Source organism: Rattus norvegicus, chromosome 19, assembly GCF_036323735.1.
Source record: "Rattus norvegicus strain BN/NHsdMcwi chromosome 19, GRCr8, whole genome shotgun sequence".
Classification (NCBI taxonomy): Eukaryota; Metazoa; Chordata; class Mammalia; order Rodentia; family Muridae; genus Rattus; species Rattus norvegicus.
The window spans coordinates 41,379,848-41,406,914 of NC_086037.1; the positions used below are offsets into that span (position 1 = coordinate 41,379,848).

The window sequence follows — 27,067 nt, forward strand, 5'->3', positions numbered from 1 at the left end:
TCCTAATTCAATTTGGAATCCAGGATAGATTTCAGCTGCTGCATTCTTCCCCTGGCCACCCCTCCTGCCCCAGAGTCAAACAGCTCCCACAGTAAAATCTCTATATCCAAGGGCGTGTGTGTTGATACAAAAGCCACTGCCTCCTTCACCCCCACCCCCCACCACTGACTAAGGGAGAAGGAACCAGGGTTAACAACCTCCACTCAAATGGGAGGTAACAGAACCCAACTGAGGAGCTCCTGTCAGGTGGGAGAAGCTGAAGGGAGGCAGGAAGAACTGGGAGTGGTGATGCACACCTTTATTCCCAGCACTGTGAATGCAGATGCAGGTGGATCTCTGTGAGTTCAAGGCCAGCCTGGTTTACAGAAGGAGTTCCAGGACAGCCAGAGCTACATAGTGACTTTGTCTTGAAAAAAACAAAGCAAAAAAAGTAAAGTAGGGAGGTCATGACCCCGAAGAGAGCTGAGGCCAGGGGGACAGAAGGGGCAGTTGCCAGCTGATAGTGGGAAGTGTTGGGGATAGAGGTGGCTGGCTGCCTAGTGTGTTGGTCCCTCCCCATGCGCTTACTCTATTGAGGTAGGTGGGGAACCCGGCAGGGGTTGGCCGGGGACCCCAACCAGGCTGGGCACCGTGGCGGTACTGATTGGAGCGGGGCCTGGACCACAGGGCACTTGCAGCCTGTGCCATCCCCAGGCTGCGGAGTTACAGCCTAAGCTGTCAGCCCAGGTCTTGGCTGTGGTTTCTGGAAACCCCAGCTGGGCAAAGCCAGGTTATCTCAAGGTCCAGGTTCAGTCCCAGTCTTAGTAGCGGCCAACCTTGGCATCCCCGATGGCTCCCCAGACATCAAAGACGAATTCATCTGGGAATGCGAAGTCACCGAGCCGTTCATCCAGAGCTTCTGCCAGTTCGTCTGGGTTCCTTTTGTCTTTCCCCAGCTCCACCATCGTGGCAGCTGTCAGGGAGGAGAAAGACGGAGGCACGATGTAGCTCAACTCCGCCTGGGTGGGACCTGGAAGCCTGCTCCCACCTTCCAGGCACGGGTGCCCCACTCACCCAGCTCTGTGTCTCTGATCCCCATGTAGCTCTCTAGCAAGTCATCCACCTTTTCAATGGCCTTTTCCTCAAAAGCTGACGGCTGTAGAGGGTGGGGACAAGACAGTACAGTAATGTCAACAGATGTCAGTGCTGGGGACAGCATGCAGGCATCAGCTCCAGTGGTGAGCTGCATGCACCCACTGGTGTGGCTGCCGCTGTTACTTATTTAATGTAGAGGATCCTTTTGTCTGCACATATCTGTGTGTCCTATGTGTCTGCCTGGTGTCTGTGGAGGTCAGAAGAGAACACTGGACCTCTGGACTGGAGTTAAGAGATGGCCACCCGTCATGGGCACTTGGAACTGACCTGTGTGGTCTGCAAGAGCCACACCTCCTATAAACTGCTAAGCCCATCTCTTCAGTCCCAACATCCAGAAATTACCATTCTCATACCCAGACATATTCTAAGTTGCCCAAACTGGCTTTGAACACTTAACTCCTATCCAGTAGCCTGGAGAGGATTATGGGTACGTATCTACACTGGGCTGCCTTTCATCTATTTTCATATAAGAACCTGGTGACAAGGTCTTACGGTTTGAGCGAATGTGAAATCCTCCTGCCAGAAATTCCGTGCTGGCAGCCCTTTTTGTTTACATCGCTAATGTCTGCTCTGACAAGAAGTCACTGAACCTACTGGACAGGGAGGAGACCCCAGGCTGCCCGATGGACCACCGTAGGTCCCAGAGCTGGTAAGAGTAGGCTTAGGCAGAGAGAGGTGTCCTGAGCCTTTCACATAATTAGAATGGTGTCACCGGCCCGGGGGGCTCACTCACCAGATCCTCCACTGTGGCAGGGCCCCGGGATCGGAGCCGGAGGGTCCCTCGGCCAGTGCCCAGTTGTGGGCCTGAGCCAGGGTGACCACCTGATGAACGCTGGCTGATCATATCTGTAGAAGGCAAAGGTAGTGGGGAAAATCAGCCCACGGTAACACAGTACGCAGGCTTCACACAACCACCTCCCACCACCTTCAAAGTTCTGCAGGCTCCTTGGGTAGGGACTGGGTTCCAGCAAGGCAGGACTTTGCATGGATGGTGAGGGGCAGCTAGGGGCCAGACATAAAAGCAGCTGGAGAGAGAATGGAAGGTAGCTTCTATTTGAAGGAGTGAGGGTTGAGAAGGGTGAGTGTAACTGCTGAGTCTCAGATAAGCCCTTTCTACCCACATCAGGGGTGCCTCAGGCCCATTCCTGAGAGTTAGTGAAGCCAGGTAGAAACGGGGGGGGGGGGGGGGCGCCGGGCACAGGAGCCATACAAGGCAGCCAAGCCTCACTTCTCCAGGCTGAGGGGGCTGGCCAGGGTTGGGGGCACTCGGCTGGGCTAATGGCTCCTGGAAGTCGGGTGTGGGGGCGACTTCCTTCTGGCTGGGCTGTCAGCCAGCACTCAGTTCTAGGGTAGGGTGGGGCTGCCCCCACTCTGCACTGCAGGCTTGAGTGCCACCTGCTGGTGGTTCCCAGGACTACAATCTGTATTTCTTAAGAGCTCAAGGTCAGCCCGGTGGGTGGTCCAGGTTGCAAGAATGGCTCACCAAACGCCTTCCGAGGTTCGGTGAGTTTGAGGGTGAAGGTGCGGCCTCGGGGCAGCTCTTTGAGGAGCCTGGCAACCTCATAATGCCGACAGCCCAGCAGGCTCTGCCCGTTGATGGCTTCAATCATGTCACCCACGCTGATGAGCTGGATGTGGTCAATCACACTGCCTTCCTTGATGCGCTGTGGAGGGGCAGGCATCAACCCTGGAAGCTCCACTCTAGGTCCCATTAAAGACCCTGGCCACTGACTAAGGGTGTGCCACCCACCCGGGCACCTTAATGAAGGCATAGCCGGCCCCGTTGTCGGTGATGGTGAGCCCCAGAGCATCCTCAGACTTGAATACTTCCACCTCTTTGCGCTGCCCCTTGACATGGGCAAAGATGAAGTCCTCCAGCCCGATCTGGCCCCCCAGCAGCTTGTCCATATCCACTTTATGGGTGTTGAGGGTACAGAACATCACCTGCAGAGGTGGGGCAAGATGCTCATCCTTCCTCCCTGGGTCCCCTATCCCAGGGACTGGTAACACCCAAAGCCAAGGAGAGGTCCACTGGCACATCAAATGCTATGAGCAGGATTTCTGTCCTGGTAAAAGCTCAAGAGCTAGCTTGACATACAGAGATCACTCGATACTTACTGAGGGGTGAAGGGGGTCTAGACTCCCACCCAGCCTTCCTACCCATCTCCACTTGAATCTCAGTCCCACTGTTGCCCTCCCAGTGGCTTCTCAGCTTCTAGCTTGGAGTCATGCCTCCAGGGCACCCTGGAGAAATAGAAGCTGCTCCTAACACCCTCCCTCCCCCTCTTGAGGTCCCACAGTATTTGGGGCACAAGCTTCCCAATGCCTTGGAAACCCAGCTGCCACCTGTGGCTGTCATCCTCCAGGACACAGGCTACTTCAGACCTGATGGGAAATCAGTATCTGCAGACCCACAATTTACTAGATTACGAGCCTCGTAAGGCCCGTTGGGAAACCCCCCCCATACCTACTAGGGTACAAGTCTCTCAAGGCCTCATAGGAACTCAGTATCCTCCTGTAGCCACGCCTCCTAGGTTCAGGGGCTGCTGGCCAGCAAGGAACACGAGCCCCAGCTCACAGGAATACATGCCCAGGCCTGTGGCTTGCTCTTAAGGGACCGTGGTCCCACTGGTACCTCAGCAGCCGGTAGTCGGAAGGCCTCAGCGATCTTGCCGTACAGCTCCTTGACATTAGTGAAGCCCTCGATGCGGCCCGTGGGGCTGCCGTGGGCCAGCTGGGTATGGAACACGAGGCGAGGCCGGAGGGAAGCAGGAGGTGGGGGCAAACCCATCTGGGATTCCCCTGCTCCACTTCCACCCAGGGGCCCGGGCTCCCCGACGCCCAGCCCACTCCGGCTTGGCTCCGCCTCCTCATTTTCCACCAGAGGTGGTGCTTTTTTCCTTCGCCCCAGTCCCAGTGGCATGAGCAGCCAGAAGTGGGGACTTGGCCGGGAGACCTGCGAAAGGGAATCGGGCTTCACTCTCTGAGTACCAGCCTTGGGTGCCATCCATCACCACCACATGGTATCGACATCAACCAACATGGTTCTATTTTGCGAAGCAATGTTTCTTAACCCAGGGGCCTGGTGCTAGTCAAGTGCTCCACCACCGAACCCCACCGTGTCTGATCACGTGACTCAGGCTCCCAAGCACAGGGAGCCAGGACACCTCCAGCACATTGCGGCCTATATAACGTTGTGTTGCGTTTGCGTTCTGCTGAGGCTTTCATCGCCCCTGCTTGGCTGGCGCTTGTCCACAGAGCTGCAGCTCCTCCCGTACAGTGGAATCTGCTGTACACATTTAAAGCTATGCAAACTCTTCTTCCGCTGTATTGTCTGAAGAGTAACAACACAAGATTCTGTCCATGGTCAGCATAGGTACAAGGCTCTCTCCGAATCGGCCATTTTGGCCTTGTGCATGTGGACCCAAGCTACAAGTCTAGACTGCCTCTTACTTTTTAGTGTGAGGCAGTTATCTCTCAGTTGCTCAGCTGTCCTTGAACTTGCAATCCTCCTGCTTCAGACTGCAGAGTGGATGGGATTACAGGGAAATAGCAGGACATCTGCCTCACCCAAGTATTTTCTGTATACAGTGGATTCAATCTGGGCACCCAGAGCTGATGTGAACGAAGAGAGGTGACTCCAGATAGCTCCGATGCTGGGGTGCAGCTCAGTGGTGGAGCACGTGCTAATGAGGACCCGGTCTCATCCCAGCATCAGAATGAAGCCTCGCACTGCACAGTAATAATCCCCACAGAGATACCCATTACAACCCCACACCCGCTGCTCTGTGACCTCGTTCAATTCTCCTTCTGGATGAGGCATGAGGCCGTTGGTGCATCCTGCCCTGACCACACCCACTGGAGCAGACAACTGAAGGGAAGATAAAATGCTGGATGGCCCTTTACTTTCCATTTCTCTGAGAAGGCTCTCACTCTGTCGTCCAGGCTGGCCTAGAACTCACCAACTCTACCTCTGTTCATCTTGCAGTGTTGGAGCAGATGGAAACCACCAGACACAGTGTCTTTTCATTTTCTATCAGTTGCAGTCATTAATGCTCTGTGCAAAACCCAAGTTTGGGTCTGGTTTATGTAAAAGAAAAAAACAAACAAACAAACAAACAAAAAACCATGAGGAAAGATGCCCTTGTAAGAGCATCTTACAGAGCTGGAGAGAGAAGGACCCCCAAGGCTCAAAGCCCACCTAGCCTACCTAGTGAGCTCAGGCCAGTGAGAAATCCTGTCTCAAAACGCAAGGTGGAGGGCTGGCAAGATGGCCATCACCCCTGCAGGCCTGAGTTTAATCACCTGGGCCCAATGAAGGGAGAGTGCGCACTCTTGCAAGCTGTCGTCTGACCTTTACATGTGCACTGGGCTATGTGTACTTACACACAAACAAACACGTATGTACACAAGCAAATGCAGTAGTAAACAGCACCCCAAAGTGGACAGCTCCCGAGGCATGAGACCTGAGGCTATCCTCCAGCCAGCTTCCACACACATCTGACGCGCACATATACCACACACACAGGAAACAAAACTCTTCTGAGTCTCTCCCTCACAGCACAGAGTGCATGGTCCCTGCCACGCCCCTTGGGACAGGGCTGGCAGATGACTGGTTCTGCCAATGAGTTGTGGCAGGAAGAGGCGGGCGATGCATCCTCATGGAAACTTAGTTACCGGGGTGAAATCCTCAGAGCAGTACTGCCCCTAGACAAGCAATGGCTGGCCTGTGGCAATGTTGGGCTGCATGGGTCTTTAGGAACTGAAGTTGTGGTGGTCTGAAAGAGAGTGCCTCAAGCCTCATATTTGAATGCCTGGTTCCTGCCATTAGACAGTGGGTCTTGAGGTGTCAAACACTCACTCCAGGCCCGGTCAGTCAATCAGTCAGTCTGTCTGTCTCTGCTTGATGCCTCTGACTAAAGTGTAAGCTCTCAGCTGCTGCTTGCCACAGCAAATCTCAGTACTTGGAAGGTAGAGGAGGCAGAGCTGTACTGTCAAGGCCCACCTGGCCTTCTCTAGTTCCAAGCCAGCCAGCGCTACAGAGAGAAATCCTGTCCCCAGCCTCCAGCACCCACCAAGAGTGTGGACCACTTTGTTTATTCGCATTTAGTGTGCGTGTGGTACACGCCCACTGTGTGTGAGTGTGTGCTCCTGTGCTCACAGATGCCAAAGGAAGGGAATGTCGTCCCCAATCGCTCTCCACCTCGGTCCTTAGAGAAGGGCCTCTGGATGGATGACCCCGCCCCCCCCGCCCCCGCCTTTGGCTAGTCTGGCAGCGCCCCCCCCCCCCCCGCCCCTGGCAATGCAGGTGCCTGGATCAGCCTGGTCCTCGCCCTGAAGCAGCAGCGCCTGTCTGAGCCACTTCTCCGCTCCTTTTATTTCTTTTCTCTCTCCCCCTCTCTAGCAAAGAACATTTTTAGGGGGCGATACTTACTATTTATATCCATGCGCTGATTTATAATTAATTAGTTTTTAAGGACAGGGTTTCTCTGTGCAGCCCTGGCTGTCCTGGAACTTACTCGGTAGACCAGGCTGGCCTCGGACTCACAGAGATCCTCCTACCTCTGCCTCCCGAGCACTGGGGTTGAAGGTGTGTTTAATCCCCCTCCCTGGCTTCACTACATACGAAGCACATAGCACATCTTTGAAAGGTGTGGTTGGAGTAGAGGGAAGGAGGGAGAGAGGCAGGGAAGAGAAAGGGCGTTGAGAGAAGGTGGCACTTTTCTTCTCTTGTAGTGCAGGGATGGGACCGGGGCTCCTGTACTTCATGGACCACACCCATACCCTGATTTCATTTTCGAGTCCCTTGTCCAAAGCAAAAAACCAACCGACCAACCAACCAACCAAAAAGTCACAAGTCACAAGGGTGCCTCATTTGCAATTCCCTGAGGAAGTTCCTTGGCCTTGACTCCTATCTTCAGAGATGTTTCACCTTCTCCTCACCCCACCCCCCATACAGCCCAGGCTGGCTTGCTGTATAGCCAAGGTTGACCTTGAACTTGTAATCCCCCTGCCTCATCCTCCTGAGTGCTGGGAACACAGGTGTACCCCACACCTGGTTAAAGTCATCTCTTCATTATTTTGAGGCAGTCACACTAAGTAGCACAGGCTTGCCCTGACTTCCGGATCCTCCTCCTCAGCTTCCATATAAAGCTCAACATCCTGGTACTAGGAACGACCAGTGCTTTGCGGAGCCTGAGGGGCCGTCCCAGGTAGAAGGGCACCCCGTTGGCTGGATCACTTCCTCCACGAGGGTTCCTTACTCAAGCCATGCATTCTTCTGACTCTGGCGCTCGCTCTACTCCCATCCACTCGCCTACACTACAAGTGGCCTCTGTGTCTTCAGGCTTCCTTTTACCCCCCAGTTTCCTGTCAAGTCAGCTAGTCAGAATGACCCTATAAACACTCTGGTCACTTCCTTCTCTGCTCTGATCGCCCCAGGCATCCCACTGTCCTTTATGCCCCTTCAGCCTGCTCTTCCTTAGCTCCCTCCCTGCAGCCACTGGGGCCTCTAACATGCTTCTCAGTTGGTCAGGCCAGAGCGAGCTGCCCAAGTCTAGGTAGTGGCTGCTCGCTCTGCTGCCCGGCTCTCTCCCCCACCCTACGGCTGGGATGGGTATTTCATGTCTTTGCCTGCTGCTGAGGGAGACCTGTGTCACTCGTGCCTACCCCTCATTATGTGGAACACTGGCTGGCAGCCACAGACACAGCACTGGTGGACGAATGAGTGCCCTGTGTAGCCATTTCCCCAGATCACACGCCCCGCTTGTGACCTTCATCCTGCTCCCAGCACAGTAGCCAGCAGGGGGCGCTGTTTGACAGTGCCTGACAGGGAGGCACTGCTGAATTCTCCAGGCTTTTGGGATAACCAATGGTACCCAACACCTTTTTGTACATTTTTAATGCTCTTGATTGGCTTTTTAGTGAATTGCCTGTTAATTCCTTTTGTTTGGTTTTTGAGACAGGGTTTCTCTGTGTACGCTGTTCTGGGACTCACTCATGTAGGTCAGGCATGCACGACCATCCGTCTTCTTTTTCATCAACCTAAGTCTTTTGTTTACATTATTCTGCTGGATGTGTGTGTGTGTGTGTGTGTGTGTGTGTGTGTGTGTGTGTGTGTCTGACTGTAGGTGCTGCAAAGGCCAGACAGCTCCATAGCTAGATCCCTAAATATAGAGTTAGAAGTAGCTGAGGCCGCCCACCATGGGTGCTGGGAAGGAAACTACACTTGATCTTAGCCAAAAGGCCGAGAAGCGATGGGAAACTCAGGTCCTCTAGAAGAGCAGCAAGCATTGTCAACTGCTGGGCCATGTCTCCAGCCCCTACAGGGCTCATTCATGGATGTGTGGGCACATTCGGAGGTTATTAGGTCAACCTTGGGTATCGGTCTCCAAGAGTCACTACTTTGCTTAAAATTTTTACTGAAGCTGGCCAGATGGTTCAATGGTTAATGCCTACTCTTCCAAAGGACCTGGGTTCAAACCTCGGCATCTACGTGGCCTCATCATAACTGCTTCTAACTCCAGCTTCAGGGAGGATCTGATGCCCTCTTGAGTGCGCAGACATGCATGCAGGTGACACATCCACACACATAAGAAAATGGTGACTTTGACACTAGGCTGGTTAACACAGCAAGTTCTCGGACAACCAGAACTATGTAGTGAGACCCTGTCTCAAAACCAATCAAAAATAAAAACCACACCGTGTGCACGTGTTGCCACAGTGGGTGTGCAGAGACTGTAGGAATCAGTTCTTTCCTTCTACCATGTGGGTCCCAAGGATCGAACTCAGGTCCCAGGCTAGGCAGCAGGAGCCTTTACTGTGCTGAGCCATCTCTCCAGTGTGCCCACTCTATTTATACTGCGAGCTTAACTCAGGGTCTCCCATATGCCAGGCAAGGGCTCTACCACTAATTTACAGCCCCTATCCCCAGCCCTACTTTGTCTTTTTGAAGCAGGGTCTCTCCTGGGACGGAGTTCTCCAGTTGGCCAATGAGCCCCACGGGTTGTCCTCTTTATGTCCCCAGAGCTGGGTACCAACAGCAAGCCACCATGCCTGGCACTTCCACATGGGTCTGTCAAATTCGGCTGGCCCAGTAAGTAATGTACCATGTCAGCTACCTCCTGGGTCTCCATGGCCCCTGCATGGCTTTGTTCTGAGGAAAATGAGTGACTCGTAAGTTAGAACTGAAGACCCTGAGGTGTGGTATGGTGGCCTGGATTCAAGTCCCTCCTTTGTCACTTAACAGCGGCACAGACAAGGCCAAGCTGCTTTACTTCATGAGGCCCCAGTCTCTGCATCTGAAAAATTGGCAGAATTCACATTTCTCGGGGTCCCTGTGGGACCCAAAGACTATGCTGCATGCAGGCTGTCCAGTGCTTTAGCTCATCGCTTCTGGAAACATTATTTGCAAGTGATGGAAACAGAAGCTAGCGCGTTTTATCTGCCCGTCCACCTGCACGTGCATGCGCGCGCGCACACACACACACACACACACACACACACACACACACACACACACAGAGCACTCTACCGCTGAGCCACACTCCCTCCTCTACCCTGCACTGATTCTGGGTGTGGGGGCAGGGGAGCTGTGTACTGTTGAGCCACGCACCCCTCTACTCCTCACTGACCAATTCTGGGCAGGGGCTGTACAGCTGAGCCACGGTCCCAGAACCTTACATCCTCCCTTCCCTGGCCCAGGACCACCCCAGTTCCTATGTCTGGCAAGGCCTTTTCCAGAATTCTCCAGGCAGCCTCCTTGCCGGAGCCCACTGGAGCAGCTCCCATGGTCTACAGGACATAGGCCTATGAACTTATTTATAAGCTACCCTGATGACAGCTCTCATCTTCCAACCTCCCGGCTGTTATTTATCGGTGTCTGTGCACCGCTTGTGTGCTTGGACCATGTGGGTGCTGGGTATCAAAAGTCCCAGCAAGTGTCTACCTTAGAATCCGACCTGACAAAGGGATCCCACAGTATAGAGGGAAAACTCAAAAAAAAAAAAAAAAAAAAAGAAAGAAAGAAGAAAGAAAGAAAGAAGAAAGAAAGTGTCCTGTATACTAGGCACAGCAAACTCCTGTGAATCACACCTCTAGCTTTGTTCCTTGTGTCAGCTATAGGACACTGCTCTGCCCGGGGTGGGTGGGTGTGTGTGTGTGTGTGTGTGTGTGTGTGTGTGTGTCCTCCGCACTGCAAAAGCTATACTGTTCCAGGACCCTTATGCCCAGTGATGCTGAGGCCACTACAGCACTTATGAGGATCTGCAATGGCTGCCCGTTAACTGGTTGCCTATTCCCCACTAGAATACAGGAAATTCTGTCCTGCATTTGGAGTCCTCTAAGCGAAATATGCTGCCAGGCACAATAGCTGTTCAGTATTGGTAGGTGATGGGTGTGTAGTTCAGATGCAAGGCACCTGCCTGCCTAACCTGTGAAACCTTGAGTTCCACGAGGGCTGAATTGTAGAATGTAATGTCATACATTCCCGACTGCCTGTGGCCCAAACAAACCCCCACAACATGACCGCTTGAGAGCTAAGTGTGAGCACCTCTCCAGTCTGTCTGCAAGTTGCTGAAGGGAAGTGGGTTGGATGGATTTCCGGAGTCCAGCACTCTCATCCCAAAAAGGGCCTGAAACTCAGCAACCCTACAGTCACAGTAAAGCCAAGTGGGGGGAGCAGGAAGCAGGGAAAGGGGTTGTTCCTGGGGCTCAGATAACGCCTAGCTTAGGGGACATCACACCTGCTCCCTGGTCGGTAGTCCCTCCCTGCTAACCCCCAGCACAGTATTGCTTCGGAGAGGAGGGCAGGAGGCCTCTGATTCATTCTTGAAAAACCGGATCCTGAAGGTTTCATCTCTCCAGTGTTTCCGGGGCGGGGGCAGAGGGGCAGGAATGCACAGCTTGACTGGTCTTGGCCTCGGTAGCCTGTCTCCCCAGACACCAAGCCTCTATACTTCCAGTCACTCCTCTTCACAGAGAAGAGTGGACAGGGTGGGTGGAAAGGAAACGGGGTTAAGCGACCCGTGGTGTTTGGGCCTTCCCTCTTCAGTTCAGAGAAGGACCGCGAGGGCTACTTGGAAGCTGTCCAGTGACCCGTGGGCGACAGGAGAAAAGCAAAACCCAGCAAGCAGGTGCGGCTCCTTAGTGAATATAAGGACAGCAGTGGGCGATGAGTCCAGGGGCTGGCTAGGGACACCTGATCTCTGGAACTAGTTTCTGGACTCAAAGGATAAGGGTCCCTAAGCCCCATGAGCTACTTACGAGCTGTGTGACCTTGGGTAAATTACTCCACCTCTCTGGCACTGGTGCCTCACTTCTAAAACAAGTTAACAACCCCTCCCAGGAGGGTGTTTTGATTCAACGCTGTGCACCGTAAGTGCCGGACGAGGAAACGCTGGTCCGGGTTAGGGAAGGGGAGGCATCAAACTAGTACAGCTGTTGTTACTGTTATCCGGACCTGGGTGGTCTCCGTGTCCCCGCGGCTTTGGGAGAAGGCCTGGGAGCGGACGGGAACACGGACCCACCACCAACAGGGAGCGTCCAGGGAGCAGAGAGCAGGGGCAGACCGGAGGCCGGGCAGCGGGGAGGGGTCCGTGTTTGGGGTCCCGACGCGGCCAGCTCCACCCCACCGCACGGCTCCACGCCCCGGAGGCCGCCCCCCGGGCGGAGGACACTCACCTGCGCCGCCGCCACCCCGTGCGCCCTGCTCGGTCCTCTCGAAACTCCGCCCGGCTTCTCCCTGGGCCTCCGGCACTTGGGCGGGGCCGGCGTCCCGAGCGGACTAATCAGCGGCGGCCGTGCACACTCATGTCCAATGAGCGCCTCCGGTCGGAACGCTCTGGAGGGATCCCTCCGCCGTACCTCGGACTCCCCCCATCGTGCGAGCAGTGGTCCAACCTTACTCGCTCTAAATGACGGAGGGCTGAACCATTGTGGGGTTGCACGGGTGGGCGGGCGGGTGGACTGGGCGGGGAGCTGGCAGTGAGAGTCAGATGACGGGGTTTGGAGGACCGAGCTCTGTACCCAGGAAAGCGCGCTTTTTGAGAGGTCAGGGAGAGGCCGGAGGGCAACCTCAAGCCTCGCTTCCCTCTCAGAAAGATGCTTTGATTCCAGGGGGTGGACCACAGTGAATAGGGAGGGTCCCGCGTGTCTCTGCCTCTTCCACTCTATACAATAGACAAAGGCGATCGCGCATTCATTCAGTCTTTCAATATTTAAGTGCCTCTGCCTGGTACCAGGCTCGGTCCTGTCTCTACAGACACAAGGACTGAGTATACACAGTGTCAAATACAGGGTGCGCAAAGGCTACGAAGATGGACAGGGAGCTCCAGAGCACTTCCGCAAGCAAAATCGTGTAAGAAGACCCCATGGAACATATCAGAACAGTAGAACACTCGACTTGTCAGTGTACTGTGCGGAATCAAAGCTGACCAACCAGTCCAGGTTTCTACCCTCAGGGAGGATGGACTCTTTTTCGCCACCTTCTTTTTCGTTCTTCTAGGTGCTCTAAGGTTGAATCAAGGCCCACTTTCTCCTCCTCTTGGAGGATCGGCTATTGGGTATTGTGCATGCTGGTCAAGTGCTCAAGGTTGAGCCACTGTCACTGGTGGATGCTGACAATCTACCTCCAAGCCACGTCTCCTGCTTCCCTTTAATGGTTTATCTCCAACTAACTCTGAGTTTACTGTGCACACACTTTGTCATCCACGTTCCTACCTTTTAACACGCAGATACACATACAGAGAAAGAGGGAGGGAGAGGAAGGGAGGGAGGAAGAGAGGGAGGGAAGAAGAGACAGAAAGAAAGAAGAGAAGAGAGAAGACAACGTGTGTGTGTGTGTGTGTGTGTGTGTGTGTGTGTGTGTGTGTGTGTGGAAATGACTTGAATCTTTGAAACCTCAAAGCCCTTCCCCAGTGACATACCTTCTCCAGTAAGGGCAGGGCACACCTCCTTAAGCCTTCCCAAACAGTTCCACCAACTGAAGACTGAAATCACTTTTTAATCTCTCTCTCTCTCTCTCTCTCTCTCTCTCTCTCTCTCTCTCTCTCTCTCTCTCTGTGTGTGTGTGTGTGTCTCTCTCTCTCTCTCTCTCTCTCTCTCTCTCTCTCTTCTTTGTTTCTTTCTTTCCTTTCTTCCCCCCTCCCTCCCTACCTTCTTTTCTTTTTTGGGATAGGGTTTCTCTGGCTGTCCTAGAACTCACTCTCTAGACCAGGCTGGCCTCCAAATCATAGTGATCCACCTGCCTCTGCCTTCCGAGTTCTAGGACTAAAGGTATGTATCATCACACCCAGCAGTGAAGTAACCAAATATTCAAATATATGAAACTATAGGGGTCATCCTTATTCTAAGCACCACATTCCATTCTCTGGATCCTTTAGGCTTGTGGCCATATCATAATGAAAATGCATTTAGTCCAAATTCAAAAGTCCTTACAGCCTATCACAGTCTTGGCACAATTTAAAAGTCTGAAGCCTTTTTTTGAGACTCAAAACAATCTCTTAACTGTAACCCTCTAAAAATCAGATAGCGAATTTCGTACTTCCAACATACAATGGCATGGAATATGCATTACCATTTCAAAGGGGAGGAAAGGGGCATTATGGGAAATACTGGACCACAGCAAGACCCAAACCCAACAGAACAAGCTCCAAATCTTGTAGCTTCATGTCTGAAGTCAGGGGGCTTCGATGGTTCTGTCCTTTCAGCTTTGCTACATGTAACCGTGATTCCTTTTTCTTTTAACTTTTATTCTTCTCGCATACATTACACCCTGACCATAGTTTCCTCTCCCTCCGCTCCTCCCAATACCTCCCCACCGCCTCCCATCTCCCCTAGATCAACTCCTCCTCTGTTTCCCTTTAAAAAAGGGGGTGGGGTGGGCTGGCCTCCCAGGGACATCCACTGAACATGGCCTAATAAGATACAACAAGAGTGGCATATACCCTTATATCACGGCTGAACATGGCAACCCTGTGGGATAGGTTCTCAAGTGCAGGCAAAAGAGTCAGAGACAACCCCACGCCTACTGTTGAAAGTCCTACAAGAGCACCAAGCTACACAACCGTAGGCATAAGCAGAAGACCTAGCTCAGCCCCGCACAGGGTCTGTTTGTCATTTCAGTTTCCATGAAGCTTTATAGGTCGTGCATAGTTGATTCTGTGGGCTGTATTCTCGTGATATCTTTGACCTCTCTGACTCCTACAATCCTCCCTTCCCCTCTTCTTTGGGGGAAGAGAATCACAGGCACACCTGCCTCAGAACTATCTTTGATTCTGCAAATGAAACATACACACACTAGTTTATTTTTTAAAATGCTACCTTTGGCCACCTCAAAGCTGGACATTCCTAAACCTTCCCCTGCTACCCCAGACCCAACTGGGGAAGTGGCCACCGGAAATCTCACATGGCTGCTTGGGTTTCTCTCCTGCCATTCCTGCATCCCATACTTCTACCCCGAGTCATGGTGATCCTGTCCCGTTCCTCTCTGCATCCTCATCTGCACAACTCTAAGGGTCCTGCCCTGTGCCCAGCCATTGGACATCGGCATCTTTAACCATGAATCAAAAACCAATTGGGGACAAGGACCTTCAGTGTCTGGACACACAAAATTCCCAAGTGAATGAAAGCCTTAGGACAAGTCTCCAACAGAATGTGAAATGTTCCCCCTCAGCTCCTGTGTTTGAATATTTGGTCCCAGGTTGGCAGTGCTGTGTGGGTAGGTTGTAGAGCCTTTAGGAGGTGTGGCTTTGCTGGAAGAAGTGTGTCAGTGAGAGCAGGTTTAAGAATTTGTAGCCGGGGTTGGGGATTTAGCTCAGTGGTAGGGCGTTTGCCTAGCAACTGCAAGGCCCTGGGTTCGGTCCCCAGCTCCAAAAAAAAAAAAAAAAAAAAAAAAAAAGAAAGAAAGAAAAAAAAAAGAAAACAGAGAGAGAATTTGTAGCCTTCTTCCACTTGTATGTAACTGTCTGTGCATACAAGATGGTGACTGCCCTGCACCGCTTACACTCCTGCTAAGTCTTCCTCACCATGACAGAGTGGAACTGTGAACCAAAATAAACCTGTCCTCTCTTAACTTGTTTTTGTTAGGGTATTTTATCGCAGACACAGAAACTAAGATGGAGCTCCTGAAAAATCAAGTAAAAACTTACCATGTATGATGGCGCAGAATAAATTTTGCCATTGCAAAAGGGGGTGGGAGCGGGAATGGGAAGGAGACTAGGAAAAATTGGCTCAAAGCATATCAAGCCAGGGAGAACACCAAATCCTGCTGCATCTGCCTTCCAAAGGGCTGGGGTAACCCTGCTTCTGCAGCTCTGCTATCACACACCCTCTCCCCTGGCCCAGCACCACCCCACATTAGAGCGTTCCTTGACAGATAGCCCAGAGCCCCACCATTTCCAACACTCTGGAGTCTCCACTGCAGCTTAAGCTTCGTATTTCCAGCTTTACTCAGTGGCTTCCCAGCGTTTCCTTGCAGGGAACCAGATTCTGCCACACATTTCCTGGCCTCGGTAGGTTTCTGTGACCTTTGTCAAGCCTCTTTGACCCACTTGACAGCTGTATTTTTCACAAATGTTAAACCAGTGCCATGTAGATAATGCTTCCAGGTTCCAATGCCGGCTTTCTATGTAGCCTGTCCCTGCGTTTTGTCTAAACCATGACGCACACAGTTGCATTGGCCTTTATGTGCTTTCCAGGCTGACCCTAAGGGAACACTTTCTTCTGTGGCCGTTTGGGGGCAGGGAACTCATGTGTCTCAGTTACTGTCCTACAGCTGTGAAGAGACGCCATGACCATGACAACTCTTATAAAAAAGAGCATTTAACTGGGGGCTGGTTCACAGTTTGAGAGGTTTAATCCATTATCATCATGGCAGAGAGCACGGCAGCGTGTAGGCAGACATGGTGTAGAAGTACTTGAGAGCTACATCCTGATCTCTAGGCAGAGAGACATTGGGCCTGGCATGGATTTTTGAAACCTCAGAGCCCACATCCAGTGACAAACTTCTGCTAACCAGGGCACCCCTCCTAATCCTTTTAATCCTTTTTATCCTGTTTAGCGGAGCTCCCTGGGGACCAAGCATTCAAAGCTATGAACCTGTGGATCCATTCTTATTCAAACCACCTCACTAGGTGACAGTATACTCAGGGTGGGCTCTCTCTTTTCAAAAAAATTGAGTGTTCAGATGCTGAAGCCTTGGTAAAGTCTTTCCCTGAAGGTCATATGCTCCAGTACAGAGCAGAAGGTGTCCTTTAATGGTGCTAGACTCTTTCCATAAGCAGTCACAGCATTTTCTTTATGCTTACCTTGTGCGTGCGACTTTAAAACCACTCAAATTCCTTTCCCCATCAAAACTGTGATTTCCATATCTTTCTGCTCTAGTTCCTGCTTTCTCACTGTAGTTCTGGATAAGACCAGAGACCTGTAGCTAGGCCACAGTGTGAGGGACTAGGGGTCACACCACAGTGTGACTGCTAGCCACATCATGAACACTGTCCTGGCTTGATGGCTTTTCTGCTAGACGCATTAGATGATTGCATTTTAATTCTGCCTCACTCAGGGTTTTAGATACAATACAGTTGTATTCTTTGCCAGAATGTAACCAAATGCCCGTGGCCCAATTCCCAGTAGATTTCTCATTCCTCTCTGAAACTTCATGAGCACTGAAGTGGAAACTTAAGAATTCTTCAGGAAGTCAGTTGTGTCAGATGGTGTTTTGTTGGGGCAAACCCATAGAAGAGTGTTGTCCTGAAGCGGTCACAGGTGAAAGGGTGTTTCATTAAGGCAGACTCATAAAGGAATTTTTCACAGAAGCAGACATAGGTGAAAGAATTGTGAGGGTCCATGATTTGTCAAAGAATGATATCCTGGACTCAAATAGTATGTAAACGCAAAGAGTGTTTTATTCTGCAGAAGTCCAGCACGCTGGGGTCTACCATTACAAAGATACAGAGATCACCAAGTGAGCTCTCAGGTCTGATAATATATTAGGGGTTTCTGGGGTAGGTGAACTCCATCTCTAGGGACATTCCATTACCAGGGCGTGGGGGGGGGTGGAAACTGTTGCTAGGGAGGTCAAATTGTTGAACCTCTGGTGGTGTACTGGTGGCTTCTTGCCACTTCCTTGGACTCAAGCCAATTGGCAGAGTGAAGTCAGCTGATACATGAAGTTTTGCTATGACAGACTCATGTGCTGAGGCAAAACACATGGTAAGGCAAGAGCCATGGAGGACACATGATGTTTGAGGGAGTATAAATAGGACTCAACTGACTGTGAGGGGGCATGGTTTGTAGAGCTAGTTTTGCAACAATTCTTAGTCTCCAGTCTTTGCTGATCTTCACTTCATTGAGAGAGACACAGCCGAGAAATTCTCCTGGTGTCCCTGGTGGTCCTGGTGCCTCCTGCTGACTTGTGTAGATTCAGCTGAGGCCTGGATGTCTCTGGTAGGTCATGCCACCACTGCTACTATCCCAACACTACTGAACTATACTGCTAGTGTATGTGTGAAGTGTTTGAGAGTGGATTGAGCTGCTGCTGCTGACCTATGAACTGAACTGAAGATTTTCTGACAATTCAGGTGGGATTTGCTCTAAAGAACCTTTCTAAAGAGCTCCACTTCCCTCATATCCTTTCTTTTCCACTATCTCTGGTGGGTGGTGGGCTAGAAGGGAGGTTAAAGCCTTTAAGAACTGTTATTAAAAATAGGATGTGAAGAATCCAATCCTACAGAGCAGTCTATACTAAAAATTCATACAATAAACTTAGATCATGATTTCTCCTCCCACATTTCCTCCCAGATCCACCCCACCTCCTTACCCATTCGACCTTTATATCTTCCTTTGCTTTCTCTTTAGAGAACAAACAAATAGAACAAACAAAACAGATTTTTACAAAAAAATGAAAAAGCACAAGAAACACACACAGACGCACATAAAAAAAATAACCCAGAAAACTACAAAAAACAAAAACCATAACATAAAAGCAAAAAGGTCGGAAAGAAAAAAAACTCTCAGGGGGTTGGGGATTTAGCTCAGCGGTAGAGCACTTGCCTAGCAAGCGCAAGGCCCGGGGTTCGGTCCCCAGCTCCGAAAAAAAGAAAAAAAACTCTCAAACAAAACAATATGAGACAAAAAAATCCACAAAAATACCATTGAGTTTGTTTTGTGTTGGCCATATACTGCTAAGCATAGTATATGGCCTTACCTTTAAGTCTGGGTCCATTGGAGGAAGCTAAGTTTTCCTTTGCAAGCAGTTAATTGTCAGTAGCTTCCTGGTTAAGAATGGGACCCCATCTAGCCTGAATCTCTCTGCAGCCTCTGTGTAGGCTGCCACAGTCTCTGTGAGTCCCTTCCCATCCCACTGAGCCTTCCAAAGTCTCCTACTCTTTGCAAATTGTTCAGTTGTGAATCTCGGTGTTAGCTCCCTTCTACTGCAAGACGCTTCTTTGATGACGTCTAAGCAAGACACAAATCTACATGGATAGCAGTAAGAATCATTCTATTGTTGTTTTCCCCTATGCCCCTGGCTTGTCTAATCTTGAGCTCTTGGCCACCAGAGCAGTGTCAGGCAAGGCTGCCATTCCATGGAGTGTCTTAAATCCAATCAGAGCGTGGTTGGTCACTCCCATGGCTTTAGTGCCACCACTGCACTAGCATGTAATGCAGACAGATCACCACTGAGGATCAAAGGGTTTGTAGTTGGGTTAGTCAGTAGGAATGAAGGATCTAGTTGGTACCAGCTCAATTTCTCCATATTCAATGAGATCTATAGGTGTTGTCTTCAGCAATGGGGCCTTGCCATCAGTTTGTAGAGTGCAAACAATAACCTTGGTGATAGCCTGAATTGTTTGAGGCTTCACAGGGCTCCTTTGGCCAATGACTCAATTAGATTGAACCCATTTCTGGCATTAGTCATTGTATTTGGTGGCGAAATATGTCTGGTTGGGGCATTGTCTTCCCAGTATAGCAACTCCATTTAGGTTTTGTTCATATATGTATATATTTTAATAAGCTTCTACTGTAGTAGGTTTCCCCCTTGTGATGGTTTATATATGCTCAGCCCAGGGAGTGGCAGGATTAGAAGGTGTGGCCTTGTTGGAGTAGGTGTGTTATTGTGGGTGTGGGCTGAAGACCTTCACCCTAGCTACCTGGAAGCCAGTCTTCCACTAGCAGCTTTCAGATGAAGATGTAGAACTCTCAGCTTCTCCTGCACCATGCCTTCCTGGATGCTGCCCTGCTTCTACCATGAAGATACTAGACTGAATTTCTGAACCTGTAAGCTAGCCCCAACTAAATGTTGTTTTCATAAGAGTTGCTTTGGTCATGGTGTCTGTTCAGAGCAGTAAAACCCTAAGATAGAAGTTGGTACCAGGAATGGGGTATTGCTGTGATAGGCTTGACCATGCTTTTGTTTAGAAGAATATGGATTTGGAGACTTTGGATTTGGAAAGCAGTAGAATGCTTTAAATGGGGCTTAATAAGATATCCTAGTAGGACTATAGAAGACTTTGTTACTGAGAGTGATTTGAATTGTGCAGACCTTGCCCAAGAGGTTTCAGTGGAGAATCTTAATATGTGGCTTAGAGACTGTTTTTGTGATATTTTGGTGAAGAATGTGGCTACTTTTTGCCCTTGTCTGAAGAATCTGCCTGAGGCTAAGATGAAGAGACTCAGATTAATTGCATTGACAAAGGAAGTCTCAGAAATGCCTATCATAGACTTGTTCTCTGGTTAAGTCTTATAAAGAACATTTTAAACAAGCATAGCAAGCTAAAGAAGGAAAAATATAAAATATATGGTTCAAGTATTAAAGGATCACCAGGAAGTAAAATGGAATCCAATCCTATGTTCTAGAGGATAGCAGATTAAGGGAGTAGAACTTTGGGGCAAGATCCTACCCAGCTACATTTAGATCCAGGCATGGTGATATACACCTTTAATCCCAGGCCGATCTCTGAGTTCAAGGCCAGTTTGGGACAGATCCAGTGCTAGGTGAAGAAAGGTTTAAGTCCAGGTGTGGTGGACAGGGAAGGAGTTTGAAAACAGAAAGCAGGTGGTAATGTAATATAACAAGGGGGCCAAGTTCCGGCCCCAGGAAGCAACAGAACTCAGCAGCTTCAGCCATGTGTCTCTGGCTTTATATTCAAGAGGAGAAGGAGAGTAGTGGGACAATTGATGCTGGTTAGCTGGAGCAAAGAAATTAGTGGTGATTAAACAAAGACCAGCATCACTGAGGTGAAATCTGAGAAGTGTTTTCTGAGAGCACAAAGAAGCTGTGTTCCAGAGATAGCCAAGGTTGTACCTTGTGCTACAGCTGTACTTGGTAATGTGTAAGAATCACCCAGGTGGTACTGTATTTTTTTTAAAGATTTATTTATTATATATAAGTACACTGTAGCTGTCTTCAGATACACTAGAAGAGAGCACCAGATCTCCCATTACAGATGGTTGTGAACCACCATGTGGTTGCTGGGAATTGAACTCAGGACCTTTGGAAGAGCAGTTAATGCTCTTAACCACTGAGCCATCTCTCCAAGGCATGAAGGGGTCATGAAGAGCAACTGAGGCTTGGCATTGTGAGAGGCCTTGGTGAAGATGCAGCCTTAGTTGTAGGTGATGACCCAGGACTGAAGGGATTATGCAAAGGAGTTGAGGCTTGGCACCATGAAGAGAGCCTATGAGAGGCTATTGGTAAAGCTTAGTTGCAGCAGAAGACCCCAGTGTATTGGATATGCCAATACCAGGGATGATCACCAAGAACAGCTGGAGCAGTGGAGTGGACCAACCTGAACTCAGAGTGCTGCAGAGGGCAGAGCTGTAAAGTGATGCCAACGCTTTGGAGGAGCCCAGAGGATCATGTGTGGATCCCAGACATTGGATCAAGAAATTGTAACATTGAAGTTGCCTTGGAGACTCCAAGATGTTTGAGATGCCAGAGCCGTGGGCTATCTGCTTAGGAAAGCTGCTAGCATGGAATCGAACCAGCCTGGAAGAAAGAAGTTTGTTGCAGTCAACTAAATGAAAAAGGAGTTGGAGATCTGAAGACTGCTTTGAGATCAACCTTGGAGATGCAGAGTGTGGAGTTTGCCCAGCTGGTTTCCTGTCTTGCTTTGGGGATTACAGTTTAGTGGATGGATACATCCCAGAAGAGACTTTGAACTTTGGATTTTTAACATTGTTGAGACTGCTATAGACTATAGGGACTTTGGAAGTGGGACTAAATGTATTTTATATTATGCTATGTTTAGGTATGGCCCTATAGACTTACGATTGAACAAGCCTATGGGGGCCAGGGAGAGGAATGTGATGGTTTGTATATGTTCAACCCAGGGAGTGGCAGGATTAGAAAGTGTGGCCTTGTTGGAGTAGGTGTGTCACTGTGGGCTTGGGCTTAAGACCCTCATCCTAGCTACCAGTGCAGCCTTCAGATGAAGATGTAGAACTCTCAGCTTCTCCTGCGTCATGCCTGCCTGGATGCTGCCCTGCCTCTACCTTGATGATACTGGACTGAACCTGTAAGCCAGTCCCAACTAAATGTTGTTTTTATAAGAGTTGTCTTGGTCATGGTGTCTGTTCACAGCAGTGAAACCCTAAGACACCCCTCAAATGGCTCTTAATGTTAGGCTTTTTTTCTTTCTCTGTTCTCTTCTTTAGCCTCTCTTCCCTCTGCTCTCAGTATAATCCTGTTCCAGTCTCTCTCCTGTCTCTCTATAACTTCATATTCTATTTCCCCTTCCTTGGGAGATCCCCCTCCCCTAGTCCTTTACTCTCTATGCAACCTCTGTGAGTATATGGGTTGTAGCATGCCTATCAAAGGCTTAACACCTAGCATGCACATATTAGCGAATATATACAATATTTGCTGTTCTGGGTCTGTGTTACCTCACTTAAGATGATGTTTTCTTTTTTTCTTTTTTCTTTTTTTTTTTTTTTGTTCTTTTTTTCGGAGCTGGGGACCGAACCCAGGGCCTTGCGCTTCCTAGGCAAGTGCTCTACCACTGAGCTAAATCCCCAACCCCAAGATGATGTTTTCTAACTCCGTCTATTTACCTGAAAATTTTTTATTTTGTTTTTCTTTTTTAACATCTGAGTAATAGCATTGCATATGGGTGGAGAGATGGCTCAGCAGTTAAGAGCACTGGATGTTGTTCCAGAGGCCCTGACCCAGCAACCACATAGTGGCTCACAGCCATCTATAATGGGATCTTATGCCCTTTTCTGCCATGCACCATATATGCTTGCAGAACACTCAGATTCAAATAATGTAAAATAAAATGTTTATATATATATGTATATATATAATTACATAATCACACAACATTTTTTTATCCATTAATCTTTTAATGAATGTGTATGCTGTTCCCAATTTCTGGCTATTGCAAATGGACCGGCAATGACTATGAATGAGTCTCTGTATTAGGCTGGAGCATCTTTTGGGTATATATATGCCCAAGGGTAGCATAGCTGGATCTTGAGGTAGATTCATTCCCAGCTTCCTGAGCAACTGCTTCCCTGATTTCCACAGTGGCCTTACCGTTTTCCAGTCTCATCAGCAATGGACAAGTGCTCTCCCTTACCGCACATCCTCACCAGTATGAGTTGTGATTTATTTTATTGATCTTTTATTGATCTGGCCATTCTGACTGGTAGAAGATGAAATAGTAATTTGAAGGAGTTCTAAATCACATTTCCCTGACAACTAAAGATGTTGAACATTTAAGTGTTTCTCAGCCATTTGTGTTCCGTCCTTTGAGAACTCCATGTTTAGATCTGTTCACCATTTTAAAACTGGGTTATGGGGTTGGGGATTTAGTTCAGTGGTAGAGCGCTTGCCTAGCAAGTGCAAGGCCCTGGGTTTGGTCCCCAGCTCCGAAAAAAAAAAAAACCCAAAAAACAAAAAACTGGGTTATTGGTTTTCTTGCCATCCAGTTTGTTTTGCTTTTCAGTTCTTCATATGTATTAGAAATTAGCCCTCTTTCACACATGTAATTAGTAATGCTCTTTTCCCATTCTTTAGGCTGCAACTTTGTCTGAATGATAGTGTCCTTTGACACATAGAAGGTTTTGGTACCATGAGGTCCCATTTATTATGTATCATTCTCAGTGCCTGTGTTAACAGTGTCCTCTTCAGAAAGTGTTTTCCTATGAGTTCAAGCTTATTTCTGACTTTCTCTTCTATCATATTTAGGGAACCTGGCCTCATATTAAGGTCCTTAATCTATCTGGACTTGGGTTGTTCTTGCAGGGCATAGATAACAGGGACCCAGCTGTCGACGCTGCCTTTTCCCTAGCCTGTAATTTTTGGATTCTTTGTCAAAAACCAGATGTCCATAGGTGTGTGGACTTCTGTTTGGGCCTCTGTTTGATTCCATTGATCAATGTATCTGTTTTTATGCTGTTTTTTTTTAAGTGTAAAATACTCTTTATTTGATATCATACATAAACCACAGTAAATGCCTTTCAGTGGTGAAAGGCAGCATTATTGATGTAGGGAATTCTAATTAAAACAGCGTTGTCAAGAATAGTTCCGTCCTGGTGTTTAGCATTGACTGTCAGAGGCCAGTGAACACACACTGAAGCACGGGTGAGTCTTCTTGTTTTTGAGACAGTGATAGAATTTTCCCAGTGATAGAACATATAAAAATTTATATATTTTTAAACATATTCATATACCCAGTTATATAAATCTAAGTATAAAACCAATCAATTGGTTTGAGGTGACACCCCCATATTTATGGAAAGTAAAATATTACTAATTAAGTCCAATCTTATCTTGAGAAAGGGAGAGCAGTGATAGCATGTATAAAACTGGAAGTGTTACTTTAAAAAAGATCATATCCACTTTAGGACAAGTCAGTTTTACTTAAATCGGGGCTGTCCAACAAAAACATTGTTAGCCATTCATGATCTGAATTTGGTGTATGAATTAAATTATGGTATACATTAAAAGCCATGAAACATTTGTTTTGTAATAAATAAGTCAGTGGAATTACTCATTAGTAGCCTTTTTAAGATAAGCTATTAGGTCTGCCCTTTCTCCCTTCTTCTTAATTCCAGAGAAGATCATTTTTGTTCCAGGGATGTACTTTTTGGGATTTTCCAAATACTCCATCAGGGTATCCTCTCCCCAGGTGATGCCTTTGTTCTTGTTGGCATCTGTGTAAGAAAAATCCAGCAGCCTGGCCTGTCTTCCGCCCAAACAGACCATGGAGGTTTGATCCAGTCTTAGCTTGCCTCCTTTTTCCTCAGTGTGGCACTGGGCACACTTCTGAACAAAAATCTTCTAGCCTTTTTCAACATCACCCATTTTAAATTCAGTCCGGGCTGGTCAACACCACAAATGACCAGGCTCTTGGGCAGACGTCCCGCTCTCTAGCCCAAGGACACACCGGCTTGCGCCTATGTACCGGTGTCAGTGCAACCACACTTGTTCTCTTTTATGCTGTTTTTATTACTATAGCTCTGAGGTACAGTTTGAAATCAGGAGTAGTGAATACTAATTTTATTATCATTCAAAGTTGTTTTTATTATCTTGGTTTTTAACGTGTGTGTTTCCATACGAAGCTGAAAATCGTTTTCCAATTTCTGTCAAAACTTGTGCTGGAGTTCTGAAGGGGATCCCACTGATTCTGGACGTTGCCTGGTTTGGGTAGGATGGCCATTTTTATATCTTTATATCTTCATCCATTTCTTCCTTCAACTTCTTAAAGTTTTTGTTATGCAAACCCTTCTCTTGCTTGGATAGAACTGTCCCGAAATGTTTTTTGAGGCTCCTATGGAAGGTGTTGCTTCCCTGATTTCCTTTCTGTCCCCTTTGTCATTTATATATAGGAAGGCTGCTGAGGTCTGTGAGTTAACTTTGTATCCAGCTACTTTGCTGGAAGTGTTTGTCAGCTGCAGGGGTTTCCTGGTGGAGTTTTTTGGATCATTTATGTATATAATCATATCACCTGCTAATTAAGACACTTTTACTTATTCCTCTTCCACCGGTATCCCCTTGATCTCCTTCAGCTGTCTTACTGGTCTGGCTAAGACTTTAAGTACTATATTGACTAGGCAAGGAGTGGACATCCTTGTCTTGTTCCTGATTTTAGTGGAAATACCTTGAGTTTCTTTCTGTTTAGGTTGACGTTGGCTGTGGGCTTGATGTAAATTTCCTTCATTGTGTTGAGGCATATCCCTTGTATACTTAACCTCTCCAGGGCCTTTACCATGAAGGGCTGCTGAGTTTTGTCAACAGCCTTGTCTGTATCTAATTAGATGATCACGTGGTTTTTGTCTTTACGTTTGTTTATATGGTGGGTTGCATTTATAGATTTATGTATGTCGAACCGTCTTGTATCTGTGGCATGAAGCCTACTCATGGTGAATACTCTTTTACATATGTTCTTTCTTTTCTTTTTTAAAAATGTTTTATTTTTTTATTTTTTTTATTTTTTGGTTCTTTTTTTCGGAGCTGGGGACCGAACCCAGGGCCCTGCGCTTCCTAGGCAAGCGCTCTACCACTGAGCTAAATCCCCAACCCCAAATGTTTTATTTTTTAAAACTTTTTTTTTTTTTTGAGCTGAGACCGAACCCAGGGCCTTGTGCTTGCTAGGCAAGCGCTCTACCACTGAGCTAAATCCCCAACCCCGTGTTTTATTTTTTAATTGGTTATTTTATTTATTTACATTTCAAATATTAATTCCCTTCCCAATTTCTCCTCCAAAAACCCGCTATCCCCTCTCCCTCCCCACTGCTTCTATGAGGGTACTCCCCCACCTGCCCACCCACCCACTCCCACCTCACCGCCCTAACATTCCCCGGTGCTTCAGCTTTTGATGTGTTCTTGGATTTGGTTTGCAAGTCTTTTATTGAGAGTGTTTGCATCTATGTTCATAAGAGGAACTGGTTTGTAATTTTTTTTGGGGGGGGGTTGGGTCTTTGTGTAGCTTAGATACTAGTTTAATTGTAGATGATAAAAAGAACTAGTCTCCTTTTCCAGCCTCTGCCTCGGACCCTGCAGCCGCTGCGATGTCGATGCCTAAGAAGGGTCAGATTGCCATCTATGAACTCCTTTATAAGGAAGGAGTGATGGTTGCCAAAAAAGACGTCCACATGCCCAAGAACCCCGAGTTGGCAGATAAGAACGTGCCCAACCCTCACGTCATGAGGGCCATGCTGTCTCTCAAGTCTCGAGGCTACGTGAAGGAGCAGTTTGCTTGGAGACATTTCTACTGGTACCTCACGAATGAGAGCATCCAATATCTCCGGGATTACCTACGCCTACCTCTGGAGATCATGCCCGCCACCCTGCGCCGCAGCCGTCCCGACAGAGGGTGAGCAGCCTGCAAGATTCACAAGAGGGGAGGCAGACAGAGACACCTGCAGGAGTGCCGTGGCCCCTGGAGCTGATGAAAGCCAAGGCTGGGGCTGGCTTAGCAACGGAATTCCAGTTTAGAGGGGGCTTCAGTCATGGACATGGTCAGCCACCTCAGTGAAGTTGGAGATTATGTTGTATTGAAAAAACCTTAAAGAAAAACAAAAAGAAAACCCAAACAAACAAATAAGAATTGGTCTTCCTTTGGTGTTTCTACTTTGGAGAACAATTTAAAGAGTATTGTTAACTCTTCTTTGAAAGTCAGGTAGAATTCTGCACTGACTGCATCTGGCCCTAGGTTTGTGGAGTAGGAGACTTTTATTTTATTTTATTTTATTTTATTTTATTTTATTTTATTTTTTCGGAGCTGGGGACAGAACCCAGGGCCTTGCACTTTCTAGGCAAGTGCTCTACCACTGAGCTAAATCCCCAACTCCTACTTTTAAATACTGTTTCTGTGTTTCACTCGGGGTTATGAGTCTGTTTAAATTGCTTTTCTGGTCTTGATTTGACTTTGGCTATATAGAATAACCATCCGCCCATCCTCTTTTGTCTTCCGGCTTACAGGAGTGTAGA

The 27,067-nt window shown here is 48.5% G+C and overlaps 1 protein-coding gene and 2 pseudogenes across 3 annotated transcripts; 1 reads left to right on the top strand and 2 right to left on the bottom strand.

The window, feature by feature from the left end:
* Nucleotides 1-277: 277 nt before the first annotated feature.
* On the bottom strand, nucleotides 278-12,231 carry Gipc1 (GIPC PDZ domain containing family, member 1). 3 transcript variants are annotated; one of them, XM_017601372.3, is made up of 8 exons: nucleotides 11,815-11,866; nucleotides 5,097-5,214; nucleotides 3,770-4,090; nucleotides 2,893-3,078; nucleotides 2,618-2,798; nucleotides 1,868-1,980; nucleotides 1,054-1,135; nucleotides 284-952 (listed from the first exon to the last, which is right to left on the bottom strand). In XM_017601372.3, exons 3-8 carry the CDS (start codon nucleotides 4,055-4,057, stop codon nucleotides 801-803), a joined length of 1,002 nt encoding a protein of 333 aa, XP_017456861.1. In that variant the 5' UTR covers nucleotides 4,058-4,090; nucleotides 5,097-5,214; nucleotides 11,815-11,866; the 3' UTR covers nucleotides 284-800. The 3 variants fall into 3 exon arrangements, with proteins under 3 accessions (NP_445793.1, XP_017456861.1, XP_038953963.1); XM_039098035.2 differs by lacking the exon at nucleotides 5,097-5,214 and having other exon boundaries at nucleotides 11,815-12,231; NM_053341.3 differs by lacking the exons at nucleotides 5,097-5,214; nucleotides 11,815-11,866 and having other exon boundaries at nucleotides 278-952; nucleotides 3,770-4,095.
* Nucleotides 12,232-17,848: 5,617 nt separating this feature from the next.
* On the bottom strand, nucleotides 17,849-24,439 carry LOC134483331 (cytochrome c-like; annotated as a pseudogene).
* Nucleotides 24,295-26,860, top strand: Rps10-ps10 (ribosomal protein S10, pseudogene 10; annotated as a pseudogene).
* Nucleotides 26,861-27,067: the final 207 nt, after the last annotated feature.

What these genes read in the sequence shown, in the direction of transcription:
- Gipc1 (NM_053341.3), bottom strand. Translation starts at nt 4,057, where the DNA reads ATGCCACTGGGACTGGGGCGAAGGAAAAAAGCACCACCTCTGGTGGAA. An exon ending in CGAACCTCGGAAGGCGTTTG is followed by an intron (nt 1,981 to 2,617) that starts GTGAGCCATTCT and finishes TGCCTTCTACAG; the next exon opens with ATATGATCAGCCAGCGTTCA. An exon ending in CTGCCACAGTGGAGGATCTG is followed by an intron (nt 1,136 to 1,867) that starts GTGAGTGAGCCC and finishes CACCCTCTACAG; the next exon opens with CCGTCAGCTTTTGAGGAAAA.